A 13,171-nucleotide genomic window follows, 5' to 3' on the forward strand; every position below is an offset into this window, starting at 1 on the left:
GTATATGATGGTTTTGAGGCTCTGCCTGTGCGTGACGTCAGGACATTGGAGACAGCCCTTGAGGGGCTGGTGGAGGAGATGCTGTATAGTATTCCTATTACTACAAAAATAGAAAATAAAAAATATTGTATATCCATGCAACTCAGCGGGGATGGGTCTAAAATTTTTTTTTTTTCAAATGTGAAACGCCCCCTGTCCGAGAATGCGGAAGGATTTACATTTTCATCACTAACAGGAAGAAATTGTAGAGAAAAAATGTAGAGAAAAAATATATAATTTTATTAAAAGGACATTAGAAAATAGGAAAATAGTAAATATCGTTTTTACCAGTGTATTATACATATGGCCTATCCAGGTGCGCTACAAGCCAGTACAGTGTGTTACAGAGTTCAGGGTAAGAGCTTTGTTAACAGGCTCCTGATAGGCTACTTCTTAACAATGAAGCAGCTTGTTTTGAGAGCATAACACCAACAGTGTAAACAAATGGTAAACAACTACTCTTATTTGGGTCCATAGGGTGCACTCATGTGGTCAACAATAACAGTTTAATTCTATATACGTAGTGTATTTCAAAAGACACAAGATACAGTATGTACATGTCTTTAAAGTTGCTTAAATGTGTGGGTGTACATGTGTGTGCATGTGTAGGCCTACATATGTGTGCTTATGGGACTAACCAAAGGCCTCTGATAAAAAGTGTTTTGAGGTGCTTTGTGAAGGAATAGATGTCGTTCGAGCCTTTGTCTTACTTGGGAAGTTTCGCTCGGTGTGTAATTCCAAAACAGTGATGCAGTGAGAAGAAAAAGGAGTCGCACACAGGAGCTTGATGCTATCAGTGAAACTGTATCAAAAGCCAAAAATAATGAGATTTTTTTTACATTTGGGAACACTGATGATGGGCTAGACCCGAAACGTTTGTAACCCACTTTTTGTTTTGGCTTCTCTTTATTTTCGGCTTTTAATACAGTTTCACTGAACAGCATCAAGCTCCTGTGTGCGACTCCTTTTTCTTGAGGTGCTTTGTGAACATGGCCAGTGAAGGGCCACTTTGGATATGGTGGGGTAGCTTACGTATTCCAAAGGGTGGACACAGTAATGTGGAAGGCTCTGTCACTGGGGGGTTAGGTCGCTGGTTAGGTCTATGGCTGACTTTAAAGCCACAGTATAATGTTTAGCAAATGATTAACACAGCAGCCTACATGGGGACATTTTCTGAGGTCTACACATAGTTGGTGGTTGAGACCAACTTGAAATCGGTCAAATTTGTTAAGAACAGCATACATTTTAACTCTATATGTGGTGTGTTGTTACATTTGTAGAAGTAAAAGAGAAGTGTTCTGTGTTCTCTTTTTAACCCTTTGCTGTGTGAATGTGTGCTTGACAGCAGGGCTAATTCTTCTGCTATTGATATTGCACACAGTTAGTTACATAAAATGGAGGCCACAGTAGTAGATCTCATGTGAGGTTGTGTGCTGTTGATATTAGTATATAGACTTGCTCATAGGTAACTGTATGTTGTGTGCTGTTGATATTAGTATATAGACTTGCTCATAGGTAACTGTATGTTGTGTGCTGTTGATATTAGTATATAGACTTGCTCATAGGTAACTGTATGTTGTGTGCTGTTGATATTATATAGACTTGCTCATAGGTAACTGTATGTTGTGTGCTGTTGATATTAGTATATAGACTTGCTCATAGGTAACTGTATGTTGTGTGCTGTTGAGATTATATAGACTTGCTCATAGGTAACTGTATGTTGCTCATAGGTAACTGTATGTTGTGTGGTGTTTATATTAGTATATACAGTATATCACGAAAGTGAATACACCCCTCACAGTTTTGCAGATTTTTGAGTATATCCTTTCATAGGAGAGCATTACAGAAATGTCACTTTGACACAATGATTAGTGACCTTTTAGCAACATATTTAACCACTTAAATTTCTTGTTCACTCAGAAAAAAACTAAATGCAGCCATGAATGTTTGAACATGTACTCACAAAAGTGAGTACACCCCAGATTAAAATCCGGTAGAGAAGGGGCTGTGTTGGCTCGAATCGTCTCGAATTGAAACGAAATGAAAAGGGATGAAAAGGGAGGTCATCAGTGTGCGTTTCAACCTTTCTTTGCATTGAACTTTTACATTTTGAGTCTGCATCTGCCTTAAATAGATTGGTGTGAGATTTGAATGCAATCCTATGGAGAATATCAGGATCTGCTTCAGTAGTCACAGGTCATGTTGACATGCATGTTTCTTTTAGGTATAATTCAGATTACCAATGTCCAGAGCATTCATGCATCCCCAAACCATGTCAGTCCCACTACCATGCTTGGCTTTTGATAGGATACACTGTTTTTGTAAAACTCACTTGTTTACCACCACACATGCTTGACACCATCTAAAGTATATTTGTTTATCTTGGTCTCTTCAGATCACGACATGGTTCCAGTCATCCATATCCTTGGTCTGTTCATCTCTCTTGAGACCAAGATAAACAAATTTGCTTTAGATGGTGTCAAGCATGTGTGGTGGTAAACAAGTGAGTTTTACAAAAAAGGTGTATCCTCTCCATAGCCAAGCATGGTAGTGGGACTGACATGGTTTGGGGATGCATGAATGCTGTCAACATTGGCAATCTGAAATACACCTAAAAGAAACATGCATGTCATCATGCACTGTGACTACTGAAGCAGATCCTGATATTCTCCATAGGATTGCATTCAAATCTCACACCAATCTATTTAAGCCAGATGCAGACTCAAAATGTAAAAGTTCAATGCAAAGAAAGGTTGAAATGCACACTGATGACCTCCCTTTTCATTTCGTTTCAATTCGAGACGATTCGAGCCAACACAGCCCCTTCCCTACCGGATTTTAATCTGGGGTGTACTCACTTTTGTGAGTACATGTTCAAACATTCATGGCTGTATTTAGTTTTTTTTCTGAGTGAACAAGAAATTTAAGCGGTTAAATATGTTGCTAAAAGGTCACTAATCATTGTGTCAAAGTGACATTTCTGTAATGCTTTCCTATGAAAAGATATACTCAAAAATCTGCAAAACTGTGAGGGGTGTATTCACTTTCGTGATATACTGTAGACTGGCTCATAGGTAACTGTACTGTATGTTGTGTGCTGTTGATATTATATAGAATTGCATGTCTTAGGTAACTGTAAGCTAAATTACATTAGATCTAATGTGAAAGTGTGTGCTGCTGTTGATATAGAAGCTTGCATGTCATCGGTAACTGTATATATATATATATACACACATATATCTGATGTGAGGTTGTGTGTTGTTGATGTATGCCAGGCCTTGAATTTCGTCATTTTAGGGACAAGGCCACTTGGCCTTTTGAGTTGTCAATTTTTGAAGGTCCCTAAGGCGGTGTTGGTGTTCCTCCCCCAAGAAAATGTGTGTTTCTTAGATGCACTTTCATGCATTTCAATGCATTTTAATCAATTGGTGTCCGTCTTAATGCTAAACCGCAAAACTTGGTCAGAGAGGGCACCAAGACCAGTCTGGCCTTATGGCAGATATTTTTTTCAAGGGCACAAGGCCAAAGTGGGAGGGCACGAGGACCATGGCCCTCACGAAATTCCTGACCTGCTGTATGCATGCAGTCCCATATTGGGTCCAACTCTATCCAGAATCCATCATCTCCTTTTGCTTGTGGCCTTGTCATGCGATGCAAGACCTCATTGAAGATAGAAATGTTATTCAATATCTCACTGAAGCTCAATACATTTTCTTATTAGCAACCAGGTTCATGAATATGAGAAAGCCTCCTACAGTAGAAGTTTATCTGCCTACTGTATGCTGACAGCTCAGAGACTTTATTGTTTTCTCCACAGAGGAAGGGCGTCACAGGACTCAAGATATCAGGCTTGATCACTGGCTCCTCTTTCTTAGTCAAGTCAAGTCAAGTCGGTTTTATTGTTAATGTCTTTACATGCACTGGTCATACAAATAATTTAAATGATGTTTCTTACTTTCCCATACAGACAGGGACAGTCATAGACAGTAGGTGTGGACATAGACAATTAGACTGCAGCTGCAGTGGTAGGAAGCAAAGTATTTGAGCAAATTAAAATAAGGGGTAACACTTTAGAATAACAGTCCCTTAAAAGCTTTATTAACACATTATAATTAATGAACTAAGTATTAACAAAGCATTTACACATGTTTGTAAATGGATACAAACCACTACAGCTGCACATCAAAGTGGGAATCGGCTCCTCCAGGATGTTTGATGTGTGTTTTTGTCTGCCCAGCACTTCTATATTTAGTGTTTAGCTTCCGTCTCTTTTGCTCTTTGTCTAGGACTGTTGAGGCTGTGCGCTGCATATTCTGTGTTAACATACTATTTCCCACTCATATACAAAATCTTTCTTTGATAATTAGTTAATTGTTTACAACATGTTTATACATTTTTTGCAAGACTGTTCTATTCTAAAGTGTTACCAAATAATAAGGTATGTAGTATGTAAAGTATGTATATATTCAGTGTTTGTGTCTATAGCACAGTACAAACAGGCCTACACACTGCTGAATCAATAGGCTGTACTACTGATAGACTACACTATACAGGAACACATAACACAAATAGCAAGACACACTACTGATTCAATAGACCTAAACACTACTGATTCAATAGGCCTACACACTACTGATTCAATAGGCCTGCACACTACTGATTCAATAAGCCTACATACTACTGATTCAAGGTGTACGGCAGACTACACTATACAAGAGCACATAACACAAATAGCCCTAGACACTACTGATTCAATAGGCCTCGATACTACTGGTTCTGTTTAAATAAATAGGCAGCTCTGAGCATTATATATCTATTCTAAATCTGTTGTCTTTCCTGTTGGCTCCTCTCCAGCTAATGAAGTGTTTATATCTAGTTTCTGAGACTTTGATTTTTACAGGTTTCTACCAATACAGGCAGTGAGATGTGTCCATTCAAAGTGCTAAGCTAACACATGTAAAATAACCGTATTCATGTTGTGAGACGGCTCTTGCTTGGTGGAATCCAATTAATGTTTAACTCGGTGTAGCAATAAAACACTGAACAGTAATGCAACAAGAAATAGTGTCAATGTAGCTAATCTCTAGATATTTAAATACATTGATACTTAAATACACCTACCTGACACAACTCTTGGGATGCTGTTTTTATAGGATTTAACCTGCAGTACACAAAACATTCATTGTCAGGGGACATTGAAAGTGTGAAAACGGTTTTTATAAATGACATTGCATCTACTCCAATACTCAATCTGGCTTCTCATTATGTGTGTCCTGACCAGGTAAAGAGGTGAGGTGCTGCCATCTAGTGGAGGAAAGGGTCAGTACGGGCTCTTCAGGATGAGTTCCCCTGGCAACCAGGAGTGCCAGCTGGGACAGAAACCGACGGCTAAACCTCACAGGTACCTCAAACTCTAAAACAATTTAATTCCATTTAGTACTCTGTCAAGTAGCTTCTCATGTAAATGTTGCCAGTGCTGAAATCTACTGTACCTTTCCTGTGACATTCTGTAGCCGTGGTGTAATGGTTAGGGAGTTGGACTTTGCATCACAGGGTTGCAGGTTCAATCCCAATCCTTTTCATTCCCCTCATGGCTGAAGTGCCCAGTGTTCCAGGGACTGTAACCAATACCCTGTAATATCTGTAAGTCACTGTGGATGAAAGCATCAGCTAAGTGTGATGTAAAAGAGTGAGTTTTGCCTTTGATGCATCACTCTACATAGGCCTACATACACACCCCTGATCCTGTTATAACCTTATTGTCAAAAATGGTAATTACCATGTCGTAATCTGTTACTTATGATGGAAATGTCATAATGCATACTGCCATTATGTTGTTAAGTTTTTCTTGGCACTGCCATCTGCATGACAGGGCTACACATTCTTTTTTGTTTCATAGTGCCATGGAGAAGAGACCACGGTCTCCTACACAGAGCTGTGTGTCCATGAGGAGTGACAAGTCCAAGGACTACCCACCCCAGTTTAAAGAGGCTGAGGCTTGCCCAGAGCTAAGGTATGTTAAACCCAATACATCTCAGTGATGAGTTTATTTTCCAATCTGTAGATTGGGAACATATTACACCTTTGCATCATTGCAACATTCATTTAAAAGATGTATACTAGTTTCACAGACTAAATGTAACCAAATCAACATGACCCAACACCCCCACTCTGAATCTGTTTTAAATATTGTTTTCTGTTTCATAGTGTCATGGAGAAGAGACCAGGGTCACCTACAGAGAGCTGTGTGACCATGAGGAGTGACTGGTCAAAGGGTGACCCACCCCTGTTCAAAGATGCTGAGGCTTGCCCAGAGCTCAGGTATGTTAAACACAAACAGTCCCAGTGATGAGTTTATTTACCAATATGCTGATTGAGAACATTTTAACTCCCGCATTTTAACATTTTAACAACCGCAGCTTCCTTGAAACATTCATTTGGCGAACTCTAGTAGTCCCAGTACCTAAATGTTCTACATTTGAAGTGCTCTGAATGTTAATGTTTTAACATTGTGTTCTGTAGTGTCATGGAGAAGAGACCAGGGTCACCTACAGAGAGCTGTGTGACCATGAGGAGTGACAAGTCCAAGGGCCACCCACCTGAGTTCAAAGATGCTGAGGCTTGCCCAGAGCTAAGGTATTTCTGCACCACCTCCTTGGTTGTTTCTTCGTTAGTGCTTTCAAATTGTACATGACAGAGCATCATCATGACCAGTTTATGGAAATCAACATGTTAAATGGACATGGAAATGGAAATGGACAATGGAAAAATTGTGATTTTACTTGATCTCGCTGCTGCTTTTGACACTGTTGACCACAACATTTTAATTTCCCGTCTTGAAAACTGCGTTGGAATCAGAGGCACTGCCCTTGAATGGTTTAAATCCTACCTGGCCAATAGAACGTTCTCAGTCTGCATGGGGGACTCGGTATCCTCCCCTGCACACCTCTCCTGTGGCGTTCTGCAAAGCTCGATTATGGCTCCTCTACTCTTCTCTCTGTACATGCTTCCCCTGGGATCTATTCTCAGAAAGTATAATGTTTCCTTTCACTGCTATGCCGATGATACCCAGATCTACATGCCCCTAAAACATGATGACCCTATTGCTTTTAAAAAGCTTTTAAACTGCCTTGAAGACATAAAGGCATGCATGGCCCTAAACTTTCTTAGTTCTAATGAAAGTAAAACTGAGGTCATAGTCTTCTGGCCCAGCACTAGCGCTCCCCCCCTCAAAGACCTAGGCCCACTCAAACCCAATGTGAAAGACACAGCCAAAAACCTTGGTGTGACGTTAGATTCATTTTTTTAACATGGACAAGCTGATTAATTTGGTTGTGAAATCTAGTTTTTATCAATTAACCCTCTGAGGTCTAAGGCCTTTCAGAGGCTTTTAGGCTGCTTGCACCACCCTAACATTTTCAAGTATTTTCAACTAACAGTAAGCATCTATGCAGAAGTGGAATATATGGTTGTATTCTGAAAAGCCTGACAAGAAATAATCTGAAAGAAAATTGGATGTCATACAAACATGTTTTATTTAAATTGAGTATAAACACAACTGTACAAAAAAACAGGTTTCAGAGGTCTTCAAAAAGTGCAAGGAAACACACAATAAATATATCTAGCCAAGACTTTTGAAGTTTGAATCTTGTAAACAAATGTGTTGGCTGCATAAAAGTAAAAAGGGCATTTAGAAATGTTTTGTTGTTTTCATACAAAATGCAAAAAAGAAAGGCTATGTCATGCCACTGCCTGTCTCATTTGAATACTAATGAGATAGGTGAGAAAAAACCTCTACTGGCCCACACCCCCCTGTCAATCTCCATGTGCTCTGATAGCACACACCCCTGTCACTCTCTTTGTCCTGTGGCAGGACACTGTGTTTTGCCTAGCTGAAAGGGGCGTGTTGTCACCTCTGAATAGCCACTCAAGCACCGGTACTTTACATGTGAATAGCTATAGGTGTGGCTGCTACAGGCAGAGAGTACAGAATATTCAAAGATTTCTTTTCACTTTCTTTAAATTGGGCCAGCTATATAATTTATTTCATATATATATATATATTTGAAATCTGGAAGGTCTGAGGTTTCTAATGGTGTGACTTATATGTTTAAAACTCACAGAGTTACAGATTTGTTTTTGGAGACATGTCAAATTGCCCTCTGGAGGGCACTCAGACCTCTGAGTGTTAAGAGCGGGACTGCTACTTTTTAGTTTTGTATCAATTAAGGGTTTTATCCAAATTTCAATTCAATTTCAATTCTTTATTTACATCAGACTCAAAGTGCACGGTCCATATCAAGACTACAGTCAAAAAATTACATAGAGAAGTTAAGACAAAGAAAAATAAAAGAATAAAATGAAAGATGGGAACACATCCATCAAACAAATAGCTACAGTGCCGCCTAAGCTTGGAGGAGAACCTCACAGAACACTTTACTGGACTCACTAGGGTTTGAATAATGCTGTTTTGAGACCAGTCCAATCTACACATGAACTTATAAATAACATTTCTCAAGACTGCATCACACCCAGGCACACTGGAGTACAAGGAGGTAGCTAGCACTGGTCCATCTTGGTAGCTTCATCAACAGTCTCATAGTGTCATTATATGTTACTGTCAGCAAGTAACATGTTGGCCTGGGCATATAATTTACGTTGTTGACGATAAGATTCCCAGGTCAGTTGACCAAGGCCTTCTAGTGGTGCTCCCTTCCAGATTGAATAGTAGAGGAGCCAGAGCCTTTGCGGTCATAGGCCCACAACTCTGGGACAAGCTCCCACCCCACATACGTTCAGCCCCATCCCTATCGGTTTTTAAAAACATCTTAAGACACATTTTCATGCCTTAGCTTTCAACTCTTTATAACTTCCTATTTTTTATTTATTTATTTATTTATTTTATCATTAGTAGTATTTTGTATCTATTGATTTACTTATTGTTTGCCCTTCTTTTAATTTGTTACATGAGCCCTCTGTAGTCTTAGCATATTTATTTGCAGCCTCTTTTTTTCCAGACACTTCTTGTATATATGCATTTTCTATTGGTTTTTATATTGTTCTTAAGTGCTTCATTTTTTAATTCAAAGATTACACTGTTTCTATGTTTATTTTTATATTTTGTCAAAATTGAGTTTAGACTGAAAATAGTCTTCTTTACACCTCTTTTGTCTTGTGACAGTCGTATGGTCAAAATGTGTCCTGTTTTAGAGATATTGGCATGATAAAGTTGCAGTAAGTAGACTATCCAATCTAATCTAATCTAATCTAATCTAATCTAATCGAATCTAATCTAATCTAATCTAATCTAATCTAATCTAATCTAATCTAATCTAATCTATCCAATCTAACGCCAAGTCTTTGAAGGCATTTTACTCAGTGTCACTGTTGGCGTAGTTACTGCACTTCATTATTGAGACAGACCCAGTGGCGTGGACAAATATTTTGGGAGGCAGGTGCTCGAGGTGAGCGGGGGGCATGCAGAACTTCAAACTGCTTTACTAGGCTATAGATTCTAAATATTGTAGTGCCGAGACCCCCTGGACTGAACTCTGTGTCAGATTCCCCCATTTTATTCCCTCTCTGTCTGTGTCTGTATGTGTGTGAATGTGTGAATGTGCGTGTGTCTGTGTCTGTATGTGTGTGAATGTGCGTGTGTCTGTGTCTGTATGTGTGTGAATGTGTGAACGTGTGTTGATGTCTGTGTCTGTATGTGTGTGAATGTGTGAACGTGTGTTGATGTCTGTGTCTGTGTGAATGTGTGTTGATGTCTGTGTCTATGTGTGTGTGAATGTGTGTTTATGTCTGTGTCTATGTGTGTGTGAATGTGTGAATGTGAGTTCATGTCTGTGTCTATGTGTGTGTGAATGTGTGAATGTGCGTTTATGTCTGTGTCTGTATGTGTGTGAATGTGTGAACGTGTGTTGATGTCTGTGTCTGTATGTGTGTGAATGTGTGAACGTGAGTTCATGTCTGTGTCTGTATGTGTGTGAATGTGTGAACGTGAGTTCATGTCTGTTTCTGTATGTGTTTAAATGTGTGAATGTGCGTTCATGTCTGTGTCTATGTGTCTGTGAATGTGTGAATGTGTGTTTATGCCTGTGCGTGTGAATGTTGTTTCTCACTCCCTTGTGAGTCTTCTAGAATTCTAGAGTGTGCCAAACAGTTTTGGGATGGGTTTTGATTGGGTGGATGTGTCTGGGCGGGAACAATTAGGGGATTAGATAGGACATATATTGATAAGGGGTGGGGTATTTGAAAAGTGTAAGACGTTCACTAAGTTTTAATCAGAGCTGAGGAGAACTTAATAGAAGGCAGATATGTTGAAAGGTAGTGTGTAAAATTATTTTAATTTAGTGTTTGCTATTTTCTGGGGGACACCTCTTATTGCCCTGTAGAAGACTGTGGAAGGCAAACTACATCTGCTGCCTCCGTTGTCATCCTTTGAAGTGGCTACAGCTCCGCAATACAATACTATATCAGGGCATTGTTTTCACATACTTTTGATGATCAAGAATTTGTGGATAATCATGTCAACATGAACCACAGTACATATATTGTGTCCAGGGCTCTAGACCAGGGGTGTCTCATTTTGGACCGGGGGCCGCATACAATCCATGTGGACCTCAAGCGGGCCGCATTAGTAACATCATCGCAAAAAAAAAAAAAAAAAAAAAAAAAAAAAACGTAAAGCAGAGGATAAGTGTTCAGTACTATGACGCTTTAAGTGTGTTGAATATGTAGAAAGCAATGCAATACTGATAATCCTATGCAAAATTTCCTTGACTTCATTCATTATACACACTAATTAAATATGGGACAGTTCATTTTGGCAGGGGGTCTGGGGGTTTTCCCCCAGAAAATGTTGTATTTCTTATATGTAATTTTCTGCATTTTCACGCATTCTAACATCCTGTTTCCAGTTTGAGCTTAATAGGAACAAATACAAATGCAATTATATTTATTATTTAATCACAACCAATATCAATACAATACGAATAAGAAGTATTAACATTTTATCTCTATATATGAGGTCTATAATATATGAGCTTTATCAAATGCCTGTTACAGTACAAATTCACTATTTATAATAGAAGTGTGATGTGCACTTTACTACATATATACAGTTTAACCCTATTCAGACTGGGCTTTTTTGGCATTCCTGGGCCTGGGGGGGGGCTCTTTTGACCCCCCCCCCCTCATAACTCATGAACGGAATACAGTATGACTACGAAACTTGGGGGAGATGATCTACATATGGACATCTATGAATGATATAATTTTTGTGTAATTATCTGGTATTATGACGTCATTATGACATCATTATCTTATTATGCCCAAAATCTCGCCATAATGGATTTTCCAACAAATTCAGGTAATGCACTTAAATTTTTAGGATTTTATGCTTCAAACCACTTAAATGTTCACAAAGTGCTAATGGAAATAACAAAAAAATATGAAAATATATGGCGTCATAGATATGGTAAAGTGATTTTCAGTCAGACATACCTGTCAGAAAACCGTTGCCATGGCAACGGCAAAAATGATAAACCTAATCTTTCGGTACCTACCTGTAGCCAACTAAATGTTAGGAAAAGTCACAAAGTTTCGTAGTCATAGCTTAAGTCGTTAAGGAATTATACAACATCAAAGTTGGTGCGGGCACTTTTAGCCCCCCCCCAGTCTGGATAGGGTTAACAGAGGGACCATTGGGTTAATGTCATGCAGGTCTCGATTTTGCCCCGAGGGCCGTAATTGTGCATTTCAGTTATTTCATTAAAAAAAAACATTTAAAAAAAAAAAATTTTTTTTTTATACATGCGGTCCGCGGGCCGTATGTTTGACACCCCTGCTCTAGACGTTAATGTTACTAGCCAAACACAAACACACTAATGGGTCAAAGTGACTGGTAAGTTTTATTTTCTACCAGCCAAACTGAAGCTTCACCAGCATTTGGCCGGATTGTGGGTGTTAATTTAGATTATGTCAAAAAATTTGCTTTGAAAGGGTGCATTTTTGTCAAGTAAGGCAAAGAGGCAGGAGCTTTAGCACCACACCCCTATCTTTTTTAAGTATTTTTTGGGGCTTTTTGGCCTTTATTATTATAGGACAGTGTGAGAGTAGACCCTATCTGTGCATGCCTGTGGACATCTAACCAACTCTACGATCGCCTTCATTACACACCTCACTTCCCCATGTATAGGCAACATTGGGGATCTCATATCCTACTGGACCCTGTATCAGATGAGGTGGAAGTAGAGTAAAGCTGATGTTCAAATGTTCAAAATCCCTGCGTAAAACGGAATATCATTGTTAAAGTACAAGGCCAGTATTTTGCCATTGGGGCCTTAATTATGGTGTGTCATGCACTGTTACATACCTGTAGTACTTTTGTTTCATTTGAAGATAGTGGGTCTTGAGATTTCCACAAACCGCCATACAACAGCAGTCAGAGGGGCACGGACACTAAATCCATTGCAGACGCTAATCAGTGTTTTCTTAATATTTACATTGTAATACAATTCTGTTGCCATCCAGTTTCAGAGTTTAAATCTCCCTGTGTTTATATCTGTGTACAAATAAAAACTGTATCTCGACAATCAGAAGTGACGTCATATCTGGGCTCACTCATTCACTGACAGGGAGCTTTGATAGGTTTGCAGAACAGCAGTGAGGTGTGAGTTGTGTAGAAGGTCATTGTGATCTGTCCATAGGCATGCACAGAGAGGGGCGACGTGGTGCTAAAGCACCTGCCCCTTTGCCTTACTTGACAAAAATACACCTTTTTAAAGCTCCTTTTTTCACACAATGTATACACTGTGGTTCATGTTGACAAGATTATCCATCATGTTAATTAGTGATGGTAAAAGAGATCAGAGTGTGACAGTTGTGCGATAGGTTACAATTCTAACGGCTTACTGTATGTTTCATCCTTTATCTCCAGAGAGCAAGAGAGGACATGTAAACAAGACACCAGTGGTCCAGATAAGCAACAGGATTTACCTCATATTTTTGAGGTAAGACGTTCTGGGTGGTAAGCTTGTATATAAGGTTTTATTCCATGTTCAAACATGAAGCAACTGAGCTGAAATGTAGTCAACAGTGGTTTGTATGGACCAATATACAAATAAAT

The 13,171-nt window shown here is 39.1% G+C and overlaps 1 protein-coding gene across 1 annotated transcript in view; it reads left to right on the top strand.

Annotated features, from left to right (window-relative positions):
- Positions 1–6,565: 6,565 nt before the first annotated feature.
- LOC134440066 (NACHT, LRR and PYD domains-containing protein 12-like) overlaps positions 6,566–13,171 on the top strand; it is a 101,637-nt gene continuing 95,031 nt past the window's right edge. The window contains exons 1-2 of the mRNA XM_063189994.1: positions 6,566–6,675; positions 12,911–13,055. Of these exons, the coding sequence (XP_063046064.1) occupies positions 6,566–6,675; positions 12,911–13,055 (255 nt within the window). The remainder of the gene's footprint in view (positions 6,676–12,910; positions 13,056–13,171) is intronic.

The sequence above is a fragment of the Engraulis encrasicolus genome, chromosome 23, assembly GCF_034702125.1.
Source record: "Engraulis encrasicolus isolate BLACKSEA-1 chromosome 23, IST_EnEncr_1.0, whole genome shotgun sequence".
Lineage (NCBI taxonomy): Eukaryota > Metazoa > Chordata > Actinopteri > Clupeiformes > Engraulidae > Engraulis > Engraulis encrasicolus.